The following is a 27858-nucleotide window of genomic DNA, read 5'->3' as shown; positions in this document are numbered from 1 at the left end:
CCAATTCAGAAATTCTATTTTCTTGAGACTTTTTTATCTTTTCCAATTCAGAAATCCTACTTTCCTGTGTTTTTTTAACCTTTTCTAATTCACTAATTTTGTTTCCCTGCATCTCCTGTGAATTCTTTATTTTTTCCAACTCCAATTTCAGGACATTATTATTCTCTATCATAACTTCCCTTTCTTTTCCCCATTTTTCTTCGATCTCCCTCAATTTCTTAAGAGCTTCTTCTAGGAGAGAGTTATGTGATGGGGGGCAGGAATCGTTCCCCTTTAGGTTGTTATCTGATTCTCTGCTGTCAACTTCCTCGGGGTTGGACACCCGCTCTTTCTCTGTATAGAAGGAATCTATGGTTTTTCTAGCTTTTTTGTTCATACTTAAAAAAAATCTTTTGGGGTCTGTCTCTGGGGTAGGAAATTATTTACTTCTTTACCAGCTTCCTCCCAGACGGGATGGATGCAGCGGCTCCTGAGCCTGAGCTAAGAGAGAGCTCTGGGAGAGAGTTCCCCACCCTCTCCCTGGGAGTGCCTCAGAGGTGATTAGCACTGCTGTGCTTCGAGGGCGTAGAATAGTGAAGACTGCAGGAAGCCCAGTCTATGTGTCCGGGTGGGGAGTGGGTGTCTGCAGCAGGTGACGTAAGAAGCCCCTGCGCTCAAACTGGAAGTGTCTGCCAGAAACCGCGGTCCCTAGTTCAAAGGTTCCGCTTCTCTGGGACTTCCTGGAGCTGAGTTCCACTCCCTCCAGCTAAGCTAGGCAGTGTGTGTTGCCTTGGGCCGTATCCACCCACTTGTCAGTCTCTTAACTATTCTCAGGAGGTAGCTGAGGCCACACCCCCTGGTGCCGAGTCACCCCCAGGGTCCCGGGAAAATCTAATCTGAGTTTTAAAATATTTTGGCTTTCTCTTCTGAACTGCTAAATAATTAGCAGAGAAGAGCTAACAGCCTGTGCCAGATTCCTTTACCTCAGTGGCTTCTCTGATCCCAGAGCCCCTCCCAGCGCAATGGGCGCAGTGTGCCCCTACCCCACCGTCTGTGCTGGTCTTTCTTATTCCTCCCCTGAGAACTGACCTTTCCTGTTGAAACTCCAGATTCTCTTCAGCTGGTAAGTCGTGCTTCCAGTCCTTGTGGTATCTATCAGTCCTGAGCTAATTTTGAGACTTAATTTATCTAATTGGTTGTGAGGGAGTGAGGACGTTCACTGAGTCGTGTGTTTCCTCTCCGCCATCTTGGCTCCGCCGATTTCTTTGTCTTTTTTAACTTCACCCTTGCCATATTTTAATTTTTAAGACTCATTTTTCTTGCTCAAGACTCTGGATTTCCTTTTCTAGTTGGTTGACTTTCTTATCATAATCTTATTTTTCTTGGATTGTTCTTGTTTTTTGAAGTCTTTTTAAAATTCTTCTATGAATTCTTTTTGGTCAGATAACCATTACTGTTTGGGGTAAAGAAGGGTTTTTTGTTGTTGTTGTTCTTGTTGTTGTTGTTGTTGTTGTTGTTGTTGTTGTTGTTGTTGTTTTTGTTTTTTTTACTTAAGTTCCCTTAATCTTCCCTGACACAGAAGCCAGACCAGTCAAAGTTCCTGTGGCTGGGGTCAAATCTACTTCCTAACCTAGCTAGTTGTTTCAGCAGTGCTAACCTGGAGGTGTTTACACTCCTTTCTAGTATCTTTCTTTGGATTTTCTCCAGTTGACCCAGGTGACCATTGTTCTGCTCAAATTTCTATTTGTTTTTTGGCTGCTCTAGGTTCACCCTTCTTTGTAAGGAAAATCTGAAGAGTTTGAACTTTTCTGACCTACTTATCCAATCTTTCCAGAATCCTCTCCAGTGAGGAAATTTTATTTCTTATCTCTTATAATTTTGGATGTCCACTTCATGTTATTTTATTTTTTTCATCACCACCAGTATAAAGGTTATTTTCCTTTGTAAAGAAAAAAGAAACAAAACAAGAATGGAAGAGAAGCTTTTTCAGTTATCCAACATCATTATTCCTTTCATCCCAAAGATGCTGTCTTTGCATCTTCCTTTTTCCCCCCTCAGTAGCCCCTGCCCATTCAAAGACTGAGAACTAATAAAATTCCACAGCAGCAGCACTACGTGTTCTGAGCCTTGGCTTTAGATTTGTCACTTTGAATTTTTCCCACCACCTACACAAGGACTCGTGTGTGCACATGCACACACACACACACACACACACACACACACACACACACACACACACACAGAAAGACAGAGACAGAGAGAGAGAGCGCAAGGTGATTTATGCTGCTTTAGAATTATGTTCCTAAGAAGATAACTTGGAAGGAAATGTGAAAATTTACATAATAGTTTACAAATATAACCTAGGACCCTTCAATCATGGAATCTCAGAAAGTTATAATAGATTCAAAGTACATTTTAGATTAGCATTCACACAAAATAACAATTCATTAGCCCCATCATTATGTATTTTATCAAACCAGTCAGAGGACTGGTACCTTCTTTGCAAGCATAAGACATTTACTAGAAATAAAAGTCAAAATAGATAATAAAAGGATTACATTAAACATGAGGGTTCCCAGAATCCATTTCAAAATAACTGCCTCTTCCTCACATATGTCTCCTTGGTGGAAATGATGATCTTTCAGTATGGTGACTTTTTCACATCACAGTAAAAGCAGCATAAAACAAATCACTAGATTTTTGGAAGGCAAATTTCAAAGGGTTCAGAGTGAAAATATATAGTATTTCATGGACTAAAATGCTACAAGAAAGATTAAGTCTTAGAGGGATGATAGATACTCAATTCTGGGATTCTGAAGACAATTTTAATAAGAAGGAAACATGGACTTCATATAAAGAGACTAATGTCGATACAAGTTCATCCACATTGGCTTTTAAAAAGAAATGGCCTTGGAAACAGGGCCAAGGTAACAGAAGCTTACATATAAGAACATGGCACAATTCTATTCAGAAACATAGTTATTTAAGCCATGAATAGGGGCCACATCTGTGTGCATTGCTTTGTCCAGTCTAGCCTACTTTCATTATTGCAAATGAGTTGAGACCTGGCCACTTTCTCAAGACACATATTCCTCTGTCAGCCCCATTCTTCTACTATCCTTGTGAGAGACTAAGTCAAAACTACTCCACATAGCATTTCAGTCTAGTGGACTTTGAGATTTTCCTATTTCAATGTTATGGGCAAGTCTCCCTGTTGCCACCTTGTCTATGTTTATTTCTTTTCCTCTGTTTTCTTCTCCTAAAAGACTGGTTTCTCCACAGATTTATCCCTCTCCCTCTTCTTCTGCCCACTATAAAAAGATGATTAACAGATGCTGCTAGGTGATAGTTGGTTGGCAAAGTAGTATTTTACTTGTGTAGAATAGCAATAGCTTTGTATAATTTTCAGTTTTAAAAGTTTTTAAAATCCTCTAATCCAGACCTCCTCATTCTGTGGATGAGGATCTGAGCAATGAAAAAGAAGCCTTGAGAGATGGAGTGTTTCCCAAAGGTTACACAAGTAGTTAATGGCAGAACAGGAAGAATCCATGTATCTTGACTGCAAGTATGATGTATTATGCCAGACTGATTTTATGTTAGTTGCCTTCTTGTCCATTAAATCAATCAACATCTTATTAAGTACCGGCTGTGTGTCAGGGACTTTGCTAAATTTCAGGCTTAGAAATCAGAAAATTTCTCCATCAAGTTGTACTTCTTATCTAATACAAGTAATAGGATTTTTCTTGTTATCATGCAACTCTTTTTTTTTATGTCTCTTGCTAACTTTTTAAATAGTATTTTATATTTCCAAATACATGTACAGATAATTTTCAACATTCATTTTCCTAAGATTTTGAGTTCCTCCTTCCTCCTTTACCTCTCTCTTCCCCAAGACAGCAGGCAATCTATTATAGATTATACATGTACAATCATTTAAAATATATTTCCATATTAGTGATGTTATCACACAACTCTTAAAGAAGAAATTGCTTACATTTTCAGAAAACAGAGACACTAAGTTACTTAAATGAGCCACATGATGAATCAGTGACCAAAATGAGAAAACAATTTGTGTTCCTCAAATTCCCTGTTTGCTTCCCACCTATTTACTGAGCCCAACTTGCATCCCAGCTGCATATATGAGTCATCAAGTAGGACCGTATGCAGGTACCACAGCAAGAGACAAACTGCCAGGTTACAGGCCATAAGGCAATTGTGATTCATCTGATCTGTTCCAGGACCTATATTTGTAAGGTTGATATGCTTTCCTTTGTCTGCAACATGGCAAAGGAATGAAAAAGATGTCCATATCTTTAGAACTTGTAGTGATTCTCTAATCATTTCTGAATTTTTTCCAGGATGGTCTTGCTGCCTCTCCTTTGCAGAGGAAGGAAAAACAGTGGGGTTCTTCTTTGTGAATGTTAACTTTGGCACATTTCCACTTCTAGTGGTAGAATCCAGTCATGTTGTTACACTCAATTTCTGCTTCTGTCTCCAGGGTCAGATATTTAGCTAAAGGATGGCTACTGTGGTTGTATTTATGCTTATGAGAGAAACAAACTTGGGAATTTGTGAGGTTACACAAGAGGCTTAACCCAGAAAGCAAGGAGGTTGGAAGAAAAAGACTTGGCATTGAGCAGTTAAACTTCATCCTAAATATACTTCTCAGCAGCAAAATATATTAAGTTAAAACAAAACTCAAGGGCCTATAGCAAACTCTGCCTTTGTTCCGTAAAACCCACAGCTTATAACTTCTAACAATTATTGGTTTAATGAGGTTAGCCTTCTATTAGCCATGCATTCCCAAATTGAGTATAAGAAGCAGCATAACGTAGTGGCAAGAACACTGAGCTGAAAGCCAAGAAGATTGAATTCTAATTCAGAAGACCATTAATTGTATAACATTGGAAACAACCTCAGTTTCCCATTAAACATCAGTTTCCTCACCTATAAAATGAGGGGATTAGACGAGATGATCTTTAGAGGCCCTTCCAGGTCTAATATTTATCTCTTAGTCTTTGTCTCAGAGGCAATTTGACATGAACAAGAAGGGCATTTATGATCTTTGTTCCCATTTATCTATAAGTCAAACCACACAAAGCAACATTTTCCAAAAATGTAATAGTCTAAATCAATATAGCTAATTATACCAAATAGAAATTCCTACAACATAAATCAAGCAAGTCTTAGGGTAAAATTCAGACAATCTGAGTTCATTTAACTACGGATCATATCTTTCAGAAGTTTGACATTGTCAGTGTTTTTGATCCTATTTTTCATCTTGAAGTATGAAGAAAATAATGAACCAGCTAATCTGCTTGTTCTTACTGACATTAGCCCATGGATCCTGATCCTGAGTAGATCAAGATCCCGAGTACAAGTTCTCAATATTAATGTTTCTCCAATGTTAACTCATGAGGTTTTACTTTGTGTAGGACTTAACATTTAATTATCTTATCAGTTCAACTATGCCTTTTCTTTTTTATTAATTTTATAATTATACATTTTTGACAGTATATATGCATGAGTAATTTTTTTATAACATTATCCCTTGTATTCATTTTTCCAGATTTTCCCCTCCCTCTCTCTACTCACTCCCCTAGAAGACAGGCAATCTCATACATTTTACATGTGTTACAGTATAACCTAAATATAATATATGTGGGTAAATCCAATTTTCTTGTTGCACATTAAGTATTGGATTCCGAAGATATAAGTAACCTGGATAGTAGATAGACAGTAATGCTAATATTTTACATTCAATTCCCAGTGTTCCTTCTCTGGGTGTAGTTGTTTCTGTCCATCATTGATCAGCTGGAAGTGAGTTGGATCTTCTTTATGTTGAAGATATCCACTTCCATCAGAATACATCTTCATACAATATTGTTGTTGAAGTGTATAGTGATCTTCTGGTTCTGCTCATTTCACTCAGCATTAGTTCATGCAAGTCTCTCCCAGCCTTTCTGAATTCATCCTGCTGGTCATTTCTTACAGAGCAATAATATTCCATAGCCTTCATATACCATAATTTACCCAACCATTCTCCAATTGATGGACATCCATTCATCTTCCAGTTTCTAGCCACTACAAAAAGAGCTGCTACAAACATTTTGGCATATACAGGTCCCTTTCCCCTCTTTAATATTTCTTTGGGATATAAGCCCAGTAGTAGCACTGCTGGATCAAAGGGTATGCACAGTTTGATAACTTTTTGGGCATATCAACTATACCTTTTCTATATCCAGCAAATAATTTCCTTCTTTTAAGATTTCAGAGGTTTATAAGAAGTTTATACTATTTCACCATAGTATGGGTCACATAATTGTTGGAAAGACCAAATGTTGGGCTGATATCAATGAAATGGTAAAAGAAATGAGTAACACAAAAGAAGACAGAGAATTGTGATCTTCACCAGTAGAGGGAGTTCCTGCACCAGTGAAATATAAGTACAAAGAGATCAAGTTATTCTAATTTGTATACATGTTCTGTTCCCTCTCCTTTTCCTGCCCCCAAGTGAAATTATAAGTTCCTTGCAGGAAGAGGCTGTGCTCATTGTCTTCTTTGTAAGGCTAATACGGCATAGTAACTACACTTAATAAATGCTTATTGAAATGAATGTCATAACATTTTAAAAGTTCTTAAAAGGTAGGTAGTTACTTGGACTTGATTTTGTAAACTGTTATATGAACTTGTAGTTTTGAGAAGAGATATGATATAATTAAAGTGATATTTCTGCAAAACTAGTTTCAGCAGTCACATAGAATAGTGGCTCAAAGGTGAAGCTGAGTAGACCCTACTCCAAGTGAGTTGGTACATGTCTCAATTGAACATTGTAAAAATTTCCTTAATAACTTCCATTAACTACCAAAAAAACAAACAAACAAACAAAACTTTAGAACCTCTACTGAATTTGAATATTATAGATTAGATTATATCAGTTACACTCAATATATACAGAAAAAGTCCTAATAATGTAAACTATAAGATGATAGTTCCAAAGTGTAACTTTCTGGATCAACAGCAGCTGGATGATGGAAAAAAAAAAAAAGACCTACCACATATGCCATGTCTTTATATCTAGTCTTTCATTCTCCTGGAAATCTAAGATTGGAACCATGAGTTTTACATTCATACAAAGAAGTATAGAGGGACTGCACATGGACTCCTGGATAAAAATATAAGAGTCATCTTGGACTTTTCCTTTTCCTTCATTCCTTGTATTCTATCTGTCATCAACTTCTCTCAACTCTTCCTTTGAAATATTTCTTGGATTCACCCTTTCCTTTCTGTTTTATAGCTGTGATGTTTGGTTTTGGAACACATTATCCAAAATGACAGAATGCTTTCCAACCCCCTCATTTTACAGATGAGGAAACTGGAACCTAGAAAGATAAAGTGTTGGCTAGCAGCAAAGTAAGTCCCAGTATGTAACCCTCCACTCCATCAATTCCCTAATACATCTCCATGGCTCCAATTTCTTCCTCTTTCAAATTTTTTATGTGAAAGAAGTCAAATGACTTGCCCAAGTTCACATAGCTAGTAAATATTGGAGGCTGGATTTTTTAATTCAGATCTTCTTGATTCCATACCCAAAATTATCTGCTAAATCAATTACAGCAATAATGTTCTTATTCCATAGCTGTGATTATGCCCTTTCTCTGCTTGGAAAACTCCACTGGGTCCCCTTCACCTAATAAACTAGTCTCAATTCCCAACTCTGGCACTGAAGATTCTCTAGAATCAACCTTCCTTTCCAAATATCATTCCCTATTGTTCTCTCTCATGTCTTGTGTACTGCAGCTAAATGCCATGGAGAATAGTAGGTACAACTTAGGGAAATAAATAGCAGTAGAGAAGCTTAGTAATTCGTTAGAGCAAAAGATGCAAGAATAGAGCCTGCAGTAAAACCCATGGTTTCTAGCCACCATTTATAGTTTTGTTAATAAGCAAAATGCACTGGACATGCTAATCCAAAGAGGGAAATTTTAATTTCAAAGGATTTGTAGCAAAAGTTGTTTGGTGTTTTAATTATAATGGAGGAAAGAAAAGGATCCTCCCCCCAAAAAATAGGACTTCTGATCAGAGTGGAAGGGATAATAATAACTGACAACAGAGAAAAGGCAAAGCTACTCTATTTTAATTTCGCTTCTTTTTTCTCTACCAAACTTTGTGGTTGCCATTTTTGTTACATACTTAACAGTTACAAGTGTCAGTCTCTGGTAGAGAAAAGAGTGATATCTCCAACTCCTAGTCACATCATCAAAAAGAAGTTCAGGTTACTTACTGGACTGTCATTCAACAAATATTTCTTTAAGAATTTAACTATGTTCCAGGGGAAAATTAGGTGAGACAGGAAATAGAGTTCTGGGTCTGGAAGCAGGAAGACTCATCTTCCTGAGTTTATTTCTGCCTCATCACTTACTGTGTGACCCTCAGTTTTGTTTTTGTTTTTTTGGTTTGTTTGTTTTTTGTTTTGTTTTGTTTTGTTTTGTTTTGTTTTGTTTTGTTTTGTTTTGTTTTGTTTTTGCCTCAGTTTTCTCGTATGTAAAATGACTGGCAAACTACTACAGCCTCTTTACCAAGAAATCCCAAAGGGATCATGAAGAGTCAGACATGACTGATATAACTAAACAATAACACAAAAGTTACAAAACTGGCAAATAACTGAACAGAATTGGGCAAATCAGTTAATCTCCCTGTCCCTTACTTCACTATCTTATTCTCTTATTCTCTGCTCTTTTCCATCTTGCCCTCTAGGACTACTGGCTCTCTCTCCTGTATAAACGCCTGATTGGACCCAAAGTTCTAGCAGTGCATGTTGCCGGCCTCCAGCGGAAGCCACGGCCTGGCAGAGTCATTCGGGACAAATTACGTATTTATGCTCACTGCACAAGCCACCACAAGTAAGTCTACCCATAGATGCCATTTCAGGAGTCCTCAGAATCTGGCACTAGGGTCATTTGGACAGGAATGCCACCATAGCACAGAGTCCTTTTGATCTTGTTGCTAGACCTACCTCCTACTGAGTCAAAAAATGCTAACAGAATCATTATACCTGAATGAAAGAAAAGTTTAAACAAACTTACTAAAATATAAGTTTAACGATACAGGGTTTAAAACAGGTCCATCGAAAACTGAGGTTTTCAATCACCTCAAGTTGATTCTTATAAATATTTGGAAGTTGCCTAAGCTATTTTTCCCATATTTTATCAATTGCAAAGAATGTAACACCTATTCTTATGCCCCAAAAGACTAAGGGTGAGGTAATAGTACTGCATTTTTATGTTTTAGATCCTACACAGAATGGAGATCATTATGTAGATCCTTTATAGTGAAACTTATGTAGCCAAAAATTTCGTGTCTTAGTTAGAAAACTTAGAAAATAGCCATTTCTAATTGAAATAGACAAACCTGAGAAAGAAAAACCCTTCTCTTAGTGAGGAAACAGAGCATCTGTGAGCATAATGAAAACTTGGAGGTAGAACAGAGCCTACAGATAAAACTGTTGCACTAGGGTTATCAGAAGATGATCAATGAGAGTGCATAGTACAAAGGGCCCTACATGGTCATGTTACAACAGTCACCTCTTCCTCCTACTTGATGATAGAGGAGCCCAGCCCAATTAATTTCTCATGATAAGAGTTTTCAAAGAATCTCTCATAGAAGAGGGGGTTAGGGGTGAATTGTCTTGTCTGTAGACACAATTGTCTTTTGTGGATGAATACAGACAGGGTTGGTCATATGCCAGGTGATTTTCAGCACCCCTTTTGCTCAGCAGGAAGCCCTGTCCAGGGAGTGACTACTTTATGGCATTTGTTTGTTGTTATCAGATCATTATATAAGGAAACATTGTTTTCCTTGTCTCAGTATCCAAAGGTAACCACCCAAAAGAAGGACCACAATCATAGAGGAGAGAAATAATTTCATTACCTTCTGCCACTATGGGAAAGCATGCTACCTACACTATTAATCACGCCAAGTAATCAAAGTGGAACAAAAGGGTGGGAACACTTATTTGGGAGGAGAGGAAAGCAAATACAATAGTGACTTATGAAGTGGATTGAAACTTGGTAAAAAAATTTAAAGTGGATTTTATAGACGTAATTTGTGTCAGACTATAAATTCCTGGCCCTGAATTGGTCTGTATTTTTTTCATTATCAGTTAGAGAATGTGTTTAGCAAAGAATGATAACGAAGAACAATCTTTACAAATCTAGACTTTGAAGGGTACCACATTCTCGTTTACTATTCCTTCTAATGGATAAAACACATTAGGCATGCTCTTTGTGACCAGTCATTCCAATAACACCATTCTGCAGTTGCCTTCTATTGGTCTAGAAGTTTAGGAAAGTACTTTCTGTGTGTGTGTGTGTGTGTGTGTGTGTGTGTGTGTGTGTGTGTGTGTGTGTGTGTGTGTGTTGGAATGGTCTGGCTTGGGTAGTGTCCAGGAGAATAGTTCATCCATGAGGCTTTGGGATCTTTCTGTGGCTTCCCTTTATGACATGACCACATTTTATTCTAAGTGCCTGAGCAAAATTTATTCCTTCATTCATTCATTCATTCATTCATCTGTTATTTGTATACTCCTTAAAGTTAGATTACAGGATTATGCAGTAAATTAAGTAAAAAAACAATGTCTAGCCTAGTGCTTTCCAATCTTCTTGAATATGAGAACTCCTTTTTACATAAAAACATTTCACAGTTCCTCCCACCTGGTAACAATTGTACATTAGCATATGATATAAAAAGCTATTATGAAATCAATAATGATTTAAGGGAATTTTTATCTTATTAATTAAAATCATCTTAAAATGTAAAATATCTGTGTATGGGACATTATTTAGTCAATCCAAAAAGCATATTTAATCATAGAAAGTTATTTAACAAAAGTGACCCTTAATTTCACTGCCTTAAGAAGTCCTCAGTTTTTGGGTTGGGAACTACTGATATAATCCAACCTTCTTATTTTTTCAGATGAGAAAACTGAGACCATGAGAAATTAAAAAGATATTCATAAGTTCATACAGATAGAAAAAGGCAGAACTAGAAAGTAAACCCATGCCCTCTACCTCTAAATTCAGGGCTCTTTCCTCTATATTCCATTTTTTATCATAGTATTAGACACAAAGTAGTCACAGTAATAGATGTCTGTTGAATTGAATTCATGCAGAAAACATTCTTTAAAAAAAAAAAAAAAAGTTCGGAGGCAGAGTTAAGTGATTTGCTCAGGGTCACATAGCTAATAAATATCTGAGGCCACATTTGAACTCAGGTCCTCTTGACTCCAGGGCTGTTGAGCCATCTAGTTGTCCCCCTCACACAGAAAACATTTTGAAACGTATCCTTTGTGCTAAGTACTGAAGATAAGTACAACTTGGTTTCTATCCTCAAGGAGCTAGATATAAGGAGAACTAAAAGAAAAAAAGACAGATATACAGATAAATAAAATACTAAATAGAATTAATAGTGCAATTAAATCAGAGGAGGAAAAAAATTCCTTCCAACTGGAAAAATCTGAAAAGGATTTAGAGAGAAGATGACATTTAATCTGGGCTTTGAATGACAACCAGACAAAGATAGGGAAGGGAGAAGGTCTCTGACAAGGAAGATAGGAAAAGCAAAGATATGGAGAAAAGAGAGTATGGGATACACTTGGCAGACAAGGAAGAGTAATGAGGCGAGTGTGAGTGTAAATAAGGCTGAAAATGTTGAAACCATATCCAATGGCCTTACAAACCAAGCTGAAGAAGGGTTATATCTTTATTTAATCATCAGTGAGAGGCTACTGAAGTCTGAAAACTTAGATAAGTCCAATTACACAGTTCCTAATCAAGCAAACAAGAAGCATCTATGAAACATCCACAATGTGCCAGGCACTGAGCTAATGTCTTTTTTAGGTCATTAGAAGGCAACTGTATTTCCAGTTCCTTTTAATATCGATAGTTCAGTCACTGGTCTTTAGAAGATCACAGATTGTTACATAAAACAGAAATGCTGATGAGGTATAGCAGGTCTACCAGAAATCACAGTGAATGAAGAAACAATGAGTCTAAGTTGGTTTAAACTCTGCCATCAGAAAGGTCAGACATATCCGGGTTTTTTCACTGGTGAGCTGTGTAATCAGAAAACTATACATGTGGGGCCTGCATATTTTTTTTTTCTCATTACAATTAATTGATCTAAACCAACTAGCATGATACCTGGCTACAGTCAGATAGACAACAACAAGAGTAAGCAGGTCATTAGGAGCTACTAATCTACCAATATATGTATTCTAGCTAATTAAGTAGATTTGTTAGAAGTCAAAAACATGCCATATCCTGAAGTCAGTCAAGCTAAATCTGTCCCAAGGGCCACATGTTGGATTCCAGCACTCTGTAATGTTGAATAAGCATTTTCCTTCACTAGTATTGGAAAAAAAATTTTTTTCTCCATTTACGCTGTTCCAAGAATGTTGGGAATTCCTTAGAAACAGGTCCTAGATAAATGGGAGACTGTATTTTTACTAACCTAATAGATAAAAAGCCAACTTTCCTACAGTCTTCCACCCAAAAACTTTAAGAATTTGTGCTACTGGTATGTTAAATACCAATATTACCCACACACTTGTTTTTCTCTTACCTTACTGACCTGTCTACACAGTCTTAACAAAAATTCTAAGAAACAAGTCTTTTCTCTCATCAGAATTAAAAAGAGCTTCAAAGTTGAGTTGTGGCAGAAGGAGAAAATTTCACAGGACAACAAATAGTACAAGTGAAGTACTTTGTGTATGATTCTGATGAAACCTGATGTGAGCTAGTTAATAACTTCCCTATTTCTGTTGAAGGCTTTATCATCCTCTCAGACATCTACATTTATTCACCAAATTGAAATTCTTTTTGAGTCTTTGCTGTCCCTCAGATCCTGTAGCTGGGCAGTTCTTATCAGTTTTACTTCCCAAAATCGCATGAACTTTGTTTCTACTCACACAACCATTAACCTATTTCAGACTCTCATTACCTTTTTCTTAGACTATTGTAAGACCTTCCTAACTGGTCACCTTACGTTTAGTCTTTATGTTCTGCAATCCATCCTCCACACAGCTGCTAAGGTAATTTTCCTAAAGCACACATTTGGCCAGGTCAACCTGCTAATAATCTTCAGTATCCCCCCTATTCCCTTTTTTTTTTTAAAAAGGGGAAAAAAATTGTCCTGACACAATGCCCTCCACAATCTAAATCCAGAATAAAGTTTTCAATCTGATTTCATATTACTCCCCATCACTCACTCCACCTTTCAGCCAAACTCAATTAAATTGAAATGAACTTCATAGCTAGAGCCTATATCCCTATATTCAAAGTGCATGACCTTTAACTTAAGAGGGACTTTAAGTGGGATTGAACATAGATAATAACTCTTGATAGTCAAAGAACTTAATGCAAAAGACTTCATGATAGTAGATCTGCACACATCTTTATTTACAAAGAACAGTCTTCCATTAGGCTTAAAAGAAACCTTAAAGATCCTCTAATCTAACATCCCAATTTTAGCAATCCTTTCTCCAGGCTCCTTGACATATGGACATCTGGCTTGTGCTTGAACACTTCCTGTAGCAAGAAGGCATCCTTCTTGTTCCACTGTTGGACTTATAGCTATTTAAAAGTTCTTACTTATGACTGACTTATGAGGAGAAAAGTATCATACACTGAACCAGACAGGTGCTCCTCTGCATCTTACTATTACGTTAACAAATCAGCCAGAAATCTGGGAGGGTGGTAGTCCCTTCCTGATCCTCTTATGGCAAAAACAAGCAAGTTTTGACTAGAAAACCTCTGAGTACAAACCATCTTCTTAAGATATTGTATGTTTCTGGGGAGGAATAAAGACCCTTAGCCAAGTTCAGAATTGACTGGAACTTAGATTTTGAAGCAAACTTGAGCCTTTTGGGGTTCAAGTTCGTTTATTTTTGGCAAAACATGACTTCCTGTTTCTCAGAAGAAAAAAAATGTCTCATAAAAAAAAGGTTCCTGAGGCTTCTTGGACATCAAATGGCTCTTACAAAACAATATTTTGATGAGTTAAGTGTAAATGAATCAGAAACATGTGGATTAAATTTCCCTTTAAATACACAGGGGCTTCAAAATTAAGAGGAAAAAATGTTTGGCAAAACATGGTCTGACTCTTACCAAAAAAAAATTTGAAATAGACTTGGAGACAATGGACAAGCCTAGATTTTAGGGAGGTTGACTCAACACTGGATTTATCCATTGCTCCCCAAGCACCTTCTTCTATTTTCCCCTCCCAATCTTTTCAATCTTGTGGGAGGTCTTAACACAAAGATTTTCGGTATCTGGAGGTCATCTGGTGCTCGTCCCACCTGATGTCCTCCACCTCCTCTCTTCAGGATATTTCAACCCCGTGTTCTATCCCTGGACTCAGTCCCCACTCCCGCCCATAGCAACACAAGGGAAATGTCAGTTAGGGAAATAGCGGCCAGAGGAGATGAACTCCAGATACTGAGATTCTCTGCTGGTGAAAATGTCTAACCAGGAATGAGGCAGAGGCGGAGGAAATTCAACACAGATCACTTCTCCCAGGAAGTTTTATTAGCTAAAATAATAAAAGATCAGCAAATGATTTATAATAATAAAAGGACAAAAGGCAAAGGTGAAACCAACTAGTCTCATTCCCTGGGAGAACAACAGTTCTTTAAAAATTCACTTCTGGGGTTCAGAGAACAAATATTCTAATGTCTCCCTACATTGTGTTGAGCCATGCTCACAAAATTATGAAGGTATCTTAGAAACCAAAAAGTCAACTCACATTGTACCATCAGAACTGTGCAACCAATAAAACTTTCCCCTAAACTGCTGGCAGAAAGTCAAGGAGATGCTTTGGGCAGATAGGCCAACTTTTAATACCAGTCTCCTTCTGGCTAAGGTACATATTGTGAAACATATTCTGTACATTGCCACCTGGACTGGCTTTCTACAAGGGCTTAGCCTCCTGAGAGAACTTATGGGGAAGAAATAGGAAGGCTGCCAAGCAGCTTGACAAGGCAGATTTCCCTATAACTGTACAATGACTTCAGGCTTCCCTCCCACCCACCACTTCCTCTGATCCCACCGTTCTCTCTTAGGACTCATCCTGCTCCATTTCTATAGAGGATAACTAGTAAATGCAATCAAGTCACTCTCTCCTTCTCTACTAAAATGTGAAAGAGGAATATGGTGACATAATTACTCTAGTCTTGCCTAAAAAAAAAGGCATGTACTGGTTCGATATTCCCTGCTTTTGCTCAGAAGTAGAGTTTCCTTTTTTTACCATAATTAAATGGAATTCCCAGACTTGGCATTTAACTCAACTAAGCCTTTATAACCCATCAACCAGAAATACCTAGTAACAGTGTAACATAAAGAGAGTTAAATATTTAGAGTCAGAGGACCTGGATTCAAATTCTGTTTCTGCTATTTACTGCCCTTGTGACTCAGCCTCTCTATGTAGAGGTTTATTCATATGGAGAAGTGAAGGGATAGGAATAGATGACCTCAAAGGTTCCTTGTAGCTCTTCATTCTTAATCCAAAAATGCATTGTTTTTTCTCATGTGGATAAGATAGCACTGTCAATAAGATGTGTTATATTAGGAAAAAAATACTGAGCTAGCATTAGAGTACCAGTTTCAAATACTAGTTCTGTCTGAGGGCAGGTAGGTGGCACCATAGGGCACAGTGCCAGATCTAGATACTGGAGGACTCATCTTGTTGAGTTCAAATATGGTCTTGAGATATTTACTAATTAATTGTATGACTCTGGGCAAGTCACTTAACCATGTTTGCCTCAATTTCCTTATTTGTAAAATGATCTGGAAAACGAAATAGCAAACCATTCCAGTATCTTTGCCACAAAAACTCCAAATGGGGTCACCAAAAGTTAGGCATGATTGAAATGACTCAATAACAAACTTTTATGATTTTAAAAAACGTCACTTCTCTTTGAACTTAAGTTTTTCCATCAGTAAAATGATTTAGATGGAACTAAATAACTTCTAAAATCTCTTCCAGTTTTAACAGTCTGTGACTCTGAAATTGCCTTTAATAACAGCAGTGGCTTTCCTGATGCCATCCATATTCTTTCACTCATTTCCCTGTGGCCACAATGTGTATTTTTGAGATAGCTGACCGCTTGGAGTTATCATTTTCCTTCCTATGAAATTGCTTCCTGTCCTTTTCACTTAGCCCCTTTCTTATGAAAAATTGTGGCATTGTGCTTTTGGATTAATCATCAATTTTCTTCCCAAATTTCCAATCACTTTATTAACCCTAATTTCCCCCTCCCTCCAAGTACTGAATATACTTTCATGGTTCTATTGTAGCAACCCAAGTTCTAAGTCTTTTACATACAGAAATGTATTAAGCCTTATGAGGCTTCCAAATCCCCCACACTATTCTCAAGATTTCTTCCTTCTCTTGTCTTTCTTCCCCTTGTATCTCCCTCCCCAATTTTCTTGTTATTCTCTATCCTTGGTCTTCTCATTTTCTTTTTTGTTTCTTTTCCTTGCATATCTCTTTGTCTCCTTTTCTTTTTTCGTTACTCTTCCTAAATTGATCAGTTTACAGAACTGAAGAGGTTATTTTATTTTTACTGTATTAAATTTCATGTTCCCTGTTGTTTACATTAGAAGATAAGTTAAATGTTTCACATGAAATAATGCAAAGCAGATGAAAATCCTAAATTATTTTTTATATTTTTCTTGTATATGACCCATAATACTTTTTTTGTCATTCAGTGATTCTAGAGTGAAAGGATCCCTAGTGTGCAATTACCCAGACAAGTCAATGGAAAAATCCATTCACACCTGCTAAAATACTTTATCCAAACATTAATTATTGTAGTCTTTTATCTAGCCTTTAGATGACAGGTGCTATCACTGTGTTGAGGGGCTCTGATTAATTTAAATAAAAGATGGGGTTCTTTACTTAAGCAGTTCATAATTTAATAGGTATCTCTTTGATACAGAAAAGTACTCATAATGAATTTCTACCACTCACTCTAACAGTAAGGTGACTTAATTGACAAAGGGAGATGTTTAAGGAAAACAAAAATAAAAAGGCTTTTATAAGATTTAAGTTTTTGGTTTTCCTTCTCTGTAGAGATTACATCTCTATATGAGATTATCGAAGAATGGAAAGCAATTTTAAGAATAAAAGACAACTAAAGATGAGGAAGCATATGTGATCTGAAATGTGATTGTATTAAGCGAAGTGGTGAGGAAAACAAGTTCCTCATGAGACCACAAAACAACAAATCCTTTTTGTCTCCAAAAGTATCCTGCAATCTAGGACTTTAAATAGACTGACACTTTATTCTGCAGCTTCTTAGCATCATAAAATAGTAAATGTAATCTAAAGCAATCCCCTAATGCATTAGAAGAGGAAAATGAAACAAGGACAGCTGATATAACTTGCCCAAGGTTAGTGACAAGATTAGGTCTAGAACCCAAGTTCTCATATTCCCAAACCAACAGTATTCCTAGTCTGAAGAATTTAAAATAACTTTAAAAAATTATTTTAAAAAAATCTCCAGCCCTCTTGAAATCTGCCTCAATATCACAGAGGGTGGGAAGCACCTCACTGACATCCTTGTTTTAATCTTCTCCCTTCTGTCTCCCTGGATCCTAGCCACAACTACGTCCGTGGGTCCATTACACTATATATTATCAACCTGCATCGATCAAGAAAGAAAATCAAACTGGCGGGAACACTCAGGGACAAGATTGTTCACCAGTATCTCCTGCAGCCCTACGGGCAGGACGGGCTTCAGTCAAAGTGAGTGAACTCTTCTTAGTGGAAGGTGGCCCTGACCTCAGTAGCATGTACATAAGTTTAGACGTCCTAAAACAGCTTAGGAGAATGGCAGTGCTCTCCTAAGGGCCTTTGCTAGGCATCCTATGCCAAGCCCCCAAAAGAAGCCCAAACTCCTGACATAGAGCATTGACAGTTCTTGGTCTCTATCAGCAGGAAACACCCTGGCTGGAGAGATGGGAGGTCTGCCCTGGGCAAATCGAATCTTCTAAGGAGGAAGGCCTCAAAAGGAAGAGTAATGGGCTATCATACAGACTGGGAAGGCGTTTTCATTTCATTCCTAATGTTTACCAAGTTTAACAAAGCTGCAAACATGTAGCAGGTGGTTTGCACACCCACAACTACCCACAAACATTTGTGCACTAATTGTTCCCTGTGTGGCTTACATTTGGCTTCCAACTGCACAAAAAAGGAACTGACTTGTATTAGTTGCTTACTGAGACAATTTTGCCCCCATTAGGTTGACCAAGGTCTTTATATCCATCCTCTTCTGATAAATTGTCTGTTGGTTCCACTTTCATGTAATCTATTTTTTTCTCTTCCCAATCATATTTATAACATTTAGGCACATTTCAGAATACTATCTCTTCCCTCTCCTTTTCCTATAAATCAGTAATTCTTTTTTAAGTATCTACTGTTTATCAGGCACTATAATAGGCATATTACAAAAAGGTAACAAAAGAAGTGCTGAAAAAGCCACGTGCTGTTTTGAAATCAGAAAAAAAGTCTACATAGAGGCCCTAGAAAACCGGGGCTAGCCTCAGCCCTGGCATTTGCTGACTACATAATCCTGACGTAATCGTGCAGAATCCTTAAGCCTCAATGTCCTCATTTTAAAAATGAAGACATCATTCTCTGTCCTGCCTCCTTCATATTGTTGTGAAGATCAAATGAGCTAATAAGTGTGAAATCATTTTGTATGATGAAAACTACACAAAGATGAAAACCTCCAGGTTCACTTTCTGCATGTCTAGTGTTCATTTACATCCTCTTCTTTGGGGTACTCTAGGTATTCTTCTTATTGCCAATCTTGTTTGTCTGTGCTCAATCTATTTGGCCTTATTTGATATTGCCAGCGGCCTCTGACAAGTCACTGCTGGCCTAGTTGCTAGGACCTCCATGTTGTGCTTAATTTCCCATCTGTGTCTCACCAGCACAGCCCTGCAGCAGTCCTTGGTGAGGCAGTAAATGAGGACTAGTGCTGCTCCAGCATGTCCCAGAACAAAACTAACCCTGAAAGTAGTTTTCAGGGAGGTCACTTGTGAAGGCCAAATGGTACCAGGGCTGCAGAGTCAGATGATGATGGTTAGGCCAGTCCTGTCTCCCCTCCAGTTTCTTTATTTGTAAAAAGGGGATAAGAATAGGATCTCCCTTCCAGAGCTGTTGTGGGGGGTGAGGGGAGCAGTCTATAAATTGTAAAGAGATTCCAATAAAGCTTAAAAAGATCCATTTGGGAAAGCCAGCAGTGGCCTGCTTAGCTGAGGAAAACCGACTCAGCTTGCTTCATGAATGTTGCCTGATTTTATTGATAGTTCTCTAGCTAAAATGCTTCTTATTGACTTCAGTTACCCAACAATTATAATTATGGCAATGCCTTCTTCAGCTTCCCAAACTGTCAGATAACATCATATCTACTTTGAAAATTTGAAAGCAGTATAAGGAGAGATATTTTTTCCACAGGTCTTCATAAAAGTATACTTGATAATACCTTTTATGATTAACTGTATGACATGTATGTGTGGTATAAATAACACAGATTGTGAATCAGAAAACCTAGCTATGCCACAATTAGCTGTGTGAACTTGGGTTAGTCTCTACCTTCTTGTGCTTCAATTTATTAACCTGTAAAATGAAATAATTGAGCAAGTTGACCTCTTAACATTCTTTTATTCAATTTTATGTCATGGTACCCTAGAATGTAAGTATCCAGGAGGAGGCCTTATCATATATTTATATCACCTAGCAAATTGAGCCTGCTCAATAAATGCTAAGCAAGAAAAATGGCTAGTCCTGGGATGAGCTATTTCAGAGGAAGGATATGATCCCAGGCACAGAAAATAAAAATGAAATTTGAAATAAAATGCTAGGAAATTATTTCAATCCTTTGGTGTCTCTCACTCTTTTATGTGCTTCCTGGGGCCAGATTCTGTTGTGCTAATTTTGTGCGGCAACATGAGCCCTTACAGACCTTAGCTATAAATAAGGAATCAAGAACCCTTTGAAGAAGACCAGAACATGATTAATATTATAACCCAGAGAAACATCAGGAACAGAGTGTATGTATATGGTAAGTAAATTTCCCCCATATTACCACCAGGCTTTCTTTTCTGCAGCTATGAAACTGGTCATTTCAGGCTGTGCCCTAGAGAGTAGAGAAATACTGATGTTATTTCATTGAGTACACAGGGAAAAGAACCTGGAGACTTCACAGTTTTCTAAGTATAGCCTGTATTGGGATTCATGAAATGAAATCTTAAGATTTTTAAGACTCTCTAGGGTCTTGATTTTAAGGCATGCCAGGTCTCATAGAATAAGCAAACTCACACCTGTTAAGCTTAAGGTATAGTTGTCTAGATTTATAATAAAATTTATCCCATACAATTTCAATGCATAAACCATAGAGAAGATAGATGTGTCCCAAGATAAAGGAATACAACCACAAGACTCAGTCTGGATGACTACAGAAAATGATTCAATTCCCAACATTAGAAAAGTTTTGATTATGAAAATCTAATTAATCTGAAGACTCAGTTCTCCAAAGGAAGCAACAGAAGAATGACTTGGTGAACTGGAAAGTGGCCAAGATGGTGAAAGGTCTAGAAAGCATGTCCTGTGAAGAACAATTATAAGAACTAAATTTGTTTAGCTAAAGAAACAATAGACTAAAGAAAAAATGCTATCTTACTTCAAATATTTGGAGGGTTCTTATGAAGAGGAAGAACAGACTAGAAGCAAAGGATTGATAGTACAGAGAAGCAGAATTCATCCCAATACAAGGAAGACCTTTCTGATCAATAGAAATGGAATGATGGTCTGCCAACAGTGCTGTCAAAGATAGTCTTTACTAGTGAGAAGCTGAGTTGGATGATCAGAGATAGTCTATTTCTCCTTGGACCTAAACCCGGAAGGATACTTAGTGACTATCTGGTCCATCTCCTTCATTTTACAGATCAGTAACTAACCCATGATTCACAGATTTTAAACAATTTATCAATATCACATGTCATAAGTAGCAGAAACAAAATTGGATCCCAGATCTTTAGCCTCCAAATTCAGTGTAATTTAGACTGTACTGTGCTGCCTCTATAAAGATTTGTTGTTTCTTTCCATTTAACTCCAATTTTCTCTCCTAGGAGCTAGAGTTATCCATAGTTAACTTCATAGCAGCCTTCTTTTACTACACAAAAGCAGTGCATAAGACTGTTGAGAAAGGAAAAGCCAAGTATAAATGCTTGGTACACTCTTAAAGAGCATCCCATTGTTTGAATTTCTAATTGCCCCCTCCTGGATCTTGAGCCACCCCTCTTCCTTGGCCTCTGGAGTGTCAAGAGATCAGCTGTTGGGAATACAGAAAAGTCCTTCTCCTCCTTTTGTGTAACCCAACATTAATCATGTAATATGTACTTATTTAGAGCAATTCCCCATCCCTAAGAGGAAGAGAATAAACTCCAATTTTATTAATCCAAATGTCAATTTTCTTTTCTTCATATGAACAGACATCAATAAAAACCATCCCAATGGCATTATTCTATTCTTCTGGATTATTATCATCTCTAATTAATCATCTCTAATATCTAATATCTTTAAGTAACCCTTTCTTGGATAAAACATGAAATAGACATTATATCACTTAAGACAATCAACTTATTTCAGGAAAAAAAAAAAAAAAGAAACGAAAACCTTCCTTGGAGAAAAGTAAAAGTATGTACTAAGAACAGGTGCTCTGTCAACCCCCAGTGCTCTTCTCTCTATGTCCCTTCCAATTCCATTTGTAAGGAAAACAATCCAGAAAATTAGAAAAGAAGGAAACAACTTTCATCACTTTGGCTATTCCATTCTGACTGTCTGACCTGAGGGAATCAGCAGATGCACAGAATCATAAGGATGAAATAACCTTTAAAGGTCATGCAGTCCATTCCCCTATCTTCCGACAAGGCTACAGATCAACCATCTGGACAAAAGGGTATCTATCTTATTTTTAAAGACCTCTGGGAAAGGAGATCCATAAATGAGTTGGTAACTCTTGGTTTTATATGTAATTGAAATCTTTCCCACCACATTTTAATTCATTTCCTCTTATTTTGACATCAGTAGAACAGGAGAGCTAGCCAACAGTCTTTGTACAATTATCCTTCATACCTTTAAAGACATTTATTCGGTCACTATGCAGTATTCTCTTATTTGGCTAATTTCCAATTCCTTTAATTTTCTTCACAAATCCTGACTTCTGACCCTATTTCTCCAAATTCCTATGTCTTTCAATTTATAAGTGGACATAGTATTGATGAGGACTAGATGAAATTAATTTAGTACCTAAATAATAAATATAGATGAAATAAATTTAGTACCTAAATGAAATTAAGTTTAATTGAGGTCTAGTGACAGGGTACAGGGAGTCAAATAGAGCTCCCCTGCAACCCCTTTGGATTCCACGCAAGGATACAGAGTTAAATGAGGTCTAGTAAGCAGTGCAAGAGTCCTCTGTAAAGGAATTTACAGACCCAAAAACCTAGACTGATAAAAGAGGTTTATTATAGGTTTTGGAAGTAAGGTTAAAAAGTAGGAAGACACCAGAGCCAGGGTTGGTTCCTGTGGGCAGAAATCCTTGACATGACCAGCGTAGGGACTCCAGTTTGGCCCTCTTTATAATAAGGGGGCTCTGGACAATCTGTAGGGGCTCGTGGGTGGAGTCCCAGATTGGTTTCCTGCTTGAGTTTCAGCCAGGGTTAGAATTTGAATAGAATCCAATGGGTTTTTAGATAAAGAGGAAACTGTTTGTGCTTGGGGTGGGGCCCCTTCCCTGAGGCAGAGTCCAAGGAGATTTTAAGAGTTTTGGGGTTGCCTCATCAGTATGATAACAAGTTTAACTTATGTTGAATAGAGAGGATTCCCTTCTAGGGTTATACATTCACAGATTTTTAGAACTAAGAGTCCTTCAGAATCTTACATTTTCTGTGGCAAGAAATCTCAATTTTAAATTCCTTATACTTGTTTTTCAATCCTTGAGCATCAGGACTCTTCACAGCAAAATTTCTCCTGATCTTTTACTTCTTGACCTCACGTAACCCAGCTTCAATTTTCTACCACCCTCTTTTGAGCAGACAGACTGAGTTTCTTACACCATTTGTCAACCATTATCTTTCTTAATTTCTCTGCAGCCTTTGGCATTATTGATCATCTTCTTCTGAAGAAAGAACCCTGAAACTCTAAAATTCCTTGAAGGAGAAAATCTCCTTCAGCTCTGCCTCAGTGAAGGACCCCACCTGAGGGAAACAAGACAAACAGTTTTATTCTGTTATCTAGGTGGGGTTGCTTCAGTCCAGAGCAAAAGAATTCCAACCCTATTGAATTAAAGAAACTCATTCAATTCTATTCAAATTCCAGCTCAAGCTGAAACCCAGCTTGTAGATGAGCCAACTTGGGACTCCACCCACTAACCCCCTTCAGCTTGTAGCCAAAGCTCCTATTATAAAAGAGCCAATCTAAAATCTTCTCTTTGCAGAGGTTCTAAACATGCCATGCTATACCATGCTAGGCTATGCCATGCTATGCCAAGGAAGCCTCTGCCCACTGGAATAATATCCTTTTCCAGTGCTATACTTTCTTTACCTTCACCTATTTCTCAAATGAGACTTTATGCCTGTCAGGATTTCTAACCTTACTTCCCAATCCCTATAATAAACCTCTTTTATCAATCTAGGTTTTCAGGTTTGTAAATTCCTTTACAGAGAATCTCTGCGCCACCAGAAGGGAGTTCCCCAAAACTCCCTACCCTTGGCCGAATTCCCAAGGGAGTACAGGGGAGCCAAACCTCTCCATTTGGTTCCCTGAATCCTAAACTTGCCACTAGACCTTATCATTTAACTCCCTGACCACCAGAAACCCTAATCTCATTTTGATTCCCTAAATCTAGACCTTATCATGGTTCCCTACTAAGACCTAAACCTTATCATATTTTTGGTTCCCATACTAGAAACCCCAAAAACTAGACTTCACTCATCACTTGTCCTAGATAATCTCTTTTAGGTTTTCATGCCATTACAATCTCTTAGTCTGCTACTATTTGTCTGACCTCTCCTTTTCAGTTTCCTTTGTTGAATCTTCATTCAAGTCATTTCCATTTACTGCAGGTATCCCCCAAGACCCTATCCTTGACTTTCTTCTGTTCTTCCTCTATACTGTCATTTAGTGATCTAATTATCCTTTGCAAGTGATTCTACATATATGTGTGTATGCATATATATATGTATATTTATTTCTCAAGTCCATATTTATATATGTGTATGTATATAATAGTCCCACTTTTTCTCTGAACTCCAAACTTTATTTTCAATTGTCTTTTAGCCATAGACATCTTAAACTCAGCATATCCAAAATAGAATTCATGATCTCCCATATCCTTATCCACTTTCCAATTTTCCTATTATTGTCAGACACCACTATCCTACAGTCACAGAGATTCACAACCTTGATGTCATCCTTGACTCCTCACACTGTCCATACATAGGCAGTCTACAACCTTATCTTGAGTCTAATTCTTTTCTTTTCCTCTTTAATCTCACCTTTAGAATCAGAGATTTTGTTTTGCTTATAACTATATCCTCCCTCATATTACTCTCCCTTTTTATTCTTCCCTTTCCACACCCCCACTTATTTCACTGTTGAGTTTGATGTACTTCTTGCCCATTTATACTTCTTGGTTCATCTGATGTCAGTTCCTTCCAAATCTTTCTCCATGTTTGTTTATTCTTCTCACACACATCAAATATGAGAAATAATAAGTGCTATATCCTTCTTTATTCTTTTATTCTTATGTATTTCTTTTACCCTTCCTTTTCTTTCTACTCTTTAATTCTTGATAACAGCACCAATTTGCCTCCCAGGACTTAATGGTTTTCTTATTTAACTCCCTAAATAACCTTTAGAGACAAAGTTCTAAAAGGATATTTCCTTTCCCCCTAATAGGCATAAGTACTACATCATCACACAGTCTTTCTAGGTGTTCAAATAAATTTTTCATTCTGGATTTCTTTTGACTTTTGTGTTGCCATTTCAAAGTTCCCACTTTTCATCAGGAATTCTTGAAAATATTCTACAGCATTAAAAATGTACCTTTCAAGAAGAGCCATGTTCCAATTGATAAATGACCAAATGATGTGATCTATGTCCAAATGGTTATAAATCCTTTGATGTATATCAATGCATATCTTTTGATGTAACACCAACACCACTTGGCATGAATACCAAAAAAGATTCAGGACAAACAAAAGGAAAATGACCTATATGTACAAAAATTATTCACAGCAACTGTATTCTTAGGGCAAATAAAATTGGAAATTTTGGGTATGCCCATCAGTTGGGGAATGGCTTGATAATATGTGGGAAATGATGAGCAGGATGCTTTCAGGAAGAAAAGGAAAACCTGGAAAACCCTTCATGAATTCAAGCAAAGTGAAATGTACTTTATACAAAATAAAAGCAAAAGCAATATTTTGGGATGACCAGAGGTAAATGACTTTGCTATTCTAAGCAATATAATCATCAAGACTACTCTGAAGGATGAAACAGTCTATCTGTAAAGGGCTAGAACTGAGCAATGCACTTGGATAATGAAGCACGTGAGACTAATTGCCAATTGGACAGTTCCCTATTAACTGGTTTGAAGGTTGACCCTCCCCAGCTGTTCTGTGCTGACTTGATTGGTGGGACAAAGAGGGGGAAGTGACTTGTGTGGGAGGAGTAGGAAAAACTTGGGTCGTGGAACTCACTCACGATCTCTCACACTCGTGACCTGGCGTTGGAGGATGATCGTAAAAGATCAAGAATAAAGACATTTAGTGATCCTGATTCTGGCTGATTTTTGGGAAGATAGAGTTCCAGCATCTATCCATACCCAGAGAAGGAACTAATTGTGTTTGAATACAGACTGAAACATTCTCTTTCTTTCTCTATCTTTCTCTTTTATTTTAACTTAATTTTTTTTGAAGGTTTAAAAACCTTCAATAAATTTTCATTAGGGTATTTTTCCCACAACTTGATTTTTATAGAAATGTTTTGCATAATTTCACAAGTGGTTTTTTAATTGTGATTAGGGATAAAGGAGAGAATCTAGAACTCAAAATTTTTAGAAGCAAATTAGAAGCAAAAATTTTAGAAGAAAAAAAAAAGAAGCCCCCAAAATGTACTTTTCCCCAGTAGGATTATACAGTTTTGTAGTTATTTTTAGTGGTATGTCCATCTCTTCTGCTTTTGCAATATGAAATTCCAAAATCTCATCTCCAGTATAGTAGAAGCTTCCAGTTCTTATATGATACTGACTGATTATTTGGTACTTGAACTACTTCTTTCTGATGGATACTATATTTCTTTGACATGGCAGTTCTGGATTTTAACTAGGACATTCTAAGAATCTTCCTTTTGGAATTCCTTTCAAGAGGTGATATTTTCTTTCTACCCCACTTAGCCATCTATTTGTAATAGATATGAGAAAATTTTATTTAACACTTCTTGAAATGTCCATAAGTTTTTTTTATCTTGGTTTTTAGGAAGTTTGATGCTTCTAAATTATCCTTCCTTGACCCATTTTTTTTCAGGTCAATTGTTTTTAGTTTCAGATATCAGTCTCCTGCCTTTTTTAAATTTTGTAATTCTATTCTAATATTTCTTGCTATCCATTAGAACCACTGATTTTTCTTTGGTCTATTCTAGTTTTCAATGAATCTGTTACTTGAGTAAGAATTACTACTTTCTCTTCTAAGTTCTTTATTCTCTCTCCAATTCTTTCTTCCAAAGATTTTATCTTATTTTTCATCTCTTTATTTCTTATATTCACATAATCTTTGTGGAAAATATATTTTTATTTGAATCTCTACTTACAGTTATTACAATTATTCTCCCCCTTTTAGAAGTCTCTAGATCTCTAATTTTTAGAATAGTTGAGAATGTCTTTGCTTTACTAATGTCTCCAACTTTAATTTGTTTGTATTTGTTCTGTCTTCAAGAGACAGCGTTTAGATTTTCTATTCACCTTGTGAAAGGTGCATTTCCTCTGTCCAATAAGTATTAACTGTTTGCATTTTAGTGCTTTTCAATGCAAACGGCACAAGAATAGTATCAAAGGAATGAAATAGATGACAGTTCATCTGATAGACTTAACTACTCAGTGAGAGTATAAAGGGCAATATTCTTCTCCTGAAAGTGTATATAATTTTAGGCTGTATAAACAAAAGTAAATGGAAGACTGAAGAAGAAGAAAATCCTACTATACTCAATACAGCTCAAATTATATTTGGAATATTGTGCTCAGTTCCATGAACCACTAAAAAGTTGGCAGGAGCATACCTAGAGAAGGGAAGGCAGCAGGTTGGTCTAAGGACTTTGAAACCAGCACACAGAGAAGTATAAGGAACTGGAGAGTATTTAGACATATAAAGCTCTTATTCTATCTTTAAAAGTTCTGCTTTCACTTAACCTTGACATCTCCCAAGCCATCATTTTTCACTTCTCTTTTTCAGCTACACTAGTAGGAAAAAGCCATCTACATAACTCTTTGCCTTCACTTGTCTTCTCTCTTTAACCTCTTCACGAACTTGTTTCTGACCCCAGCACTCACTGAAACTCTTTTTTCCCCACAGTCATCAGTACTCCCTTAATTATTAAATTTAATGGAGTGGTTTTAGTCTTCCTTCTTCCTGACATTATCAGCAGCTTATGACCCAATTCAAAATCCTCTCCCTCCTATAGGTTCTCTCCTACCTCAGTCTTCAGGACTACTCTTCTAGTCTTCTCCCTACTTAGGTAATCATGTGTCTTCAGAAT

General features: G+C 37.1%; 1 protein-coding gene across 2 annotated transcripts in view; it reads left to right on the top strand.

Annotated features, from left to right (window-relative positions):
• Positions 1-27858, top strand: part of HPSE2 (heparanase 2 (inactive)) — a 703263-nt gene that overhangs the window by 652457 nt on the left and 22948 nt on the right. The window contains exons 10-11 of one of the 2 annotated variants that reach the window (XM_074296034.1): positions 8737-8882; positions 17638-17784. In XM_074296034.1, coding sequence (XP_074152135.1) covers positions 8737-8882; positions 17638-17784 — 293 coding nt within the window. The remainder of the gene's footprint in view (positions 1-8736; positions 8883-17637; positions 17785-27858) is intronic. The other variant, XM_074296035.1, reaches the window with a different exon arrangement.

Source organism: Sminthopsis crassicaudata, chromosome 2 (genome assembly GCF_048593235.1).
Source record: "Sminthopsis crassicaudata isolate SCR6 chromosome 2, ASM4859323v1, whole genome shotgun sequence".
NCBI lineage: Eukaryota > Metazoa > Chordata > Mammalia > Dasyuromorphia > Dasyuridae > Sminthopsis > Sminthopsis crassicaudata.
The sequence above is the reverse complement of the archived record's forward strand: the minus strand, read 5'-3'. Positions and strand labels throughout refer to the sequence as shown.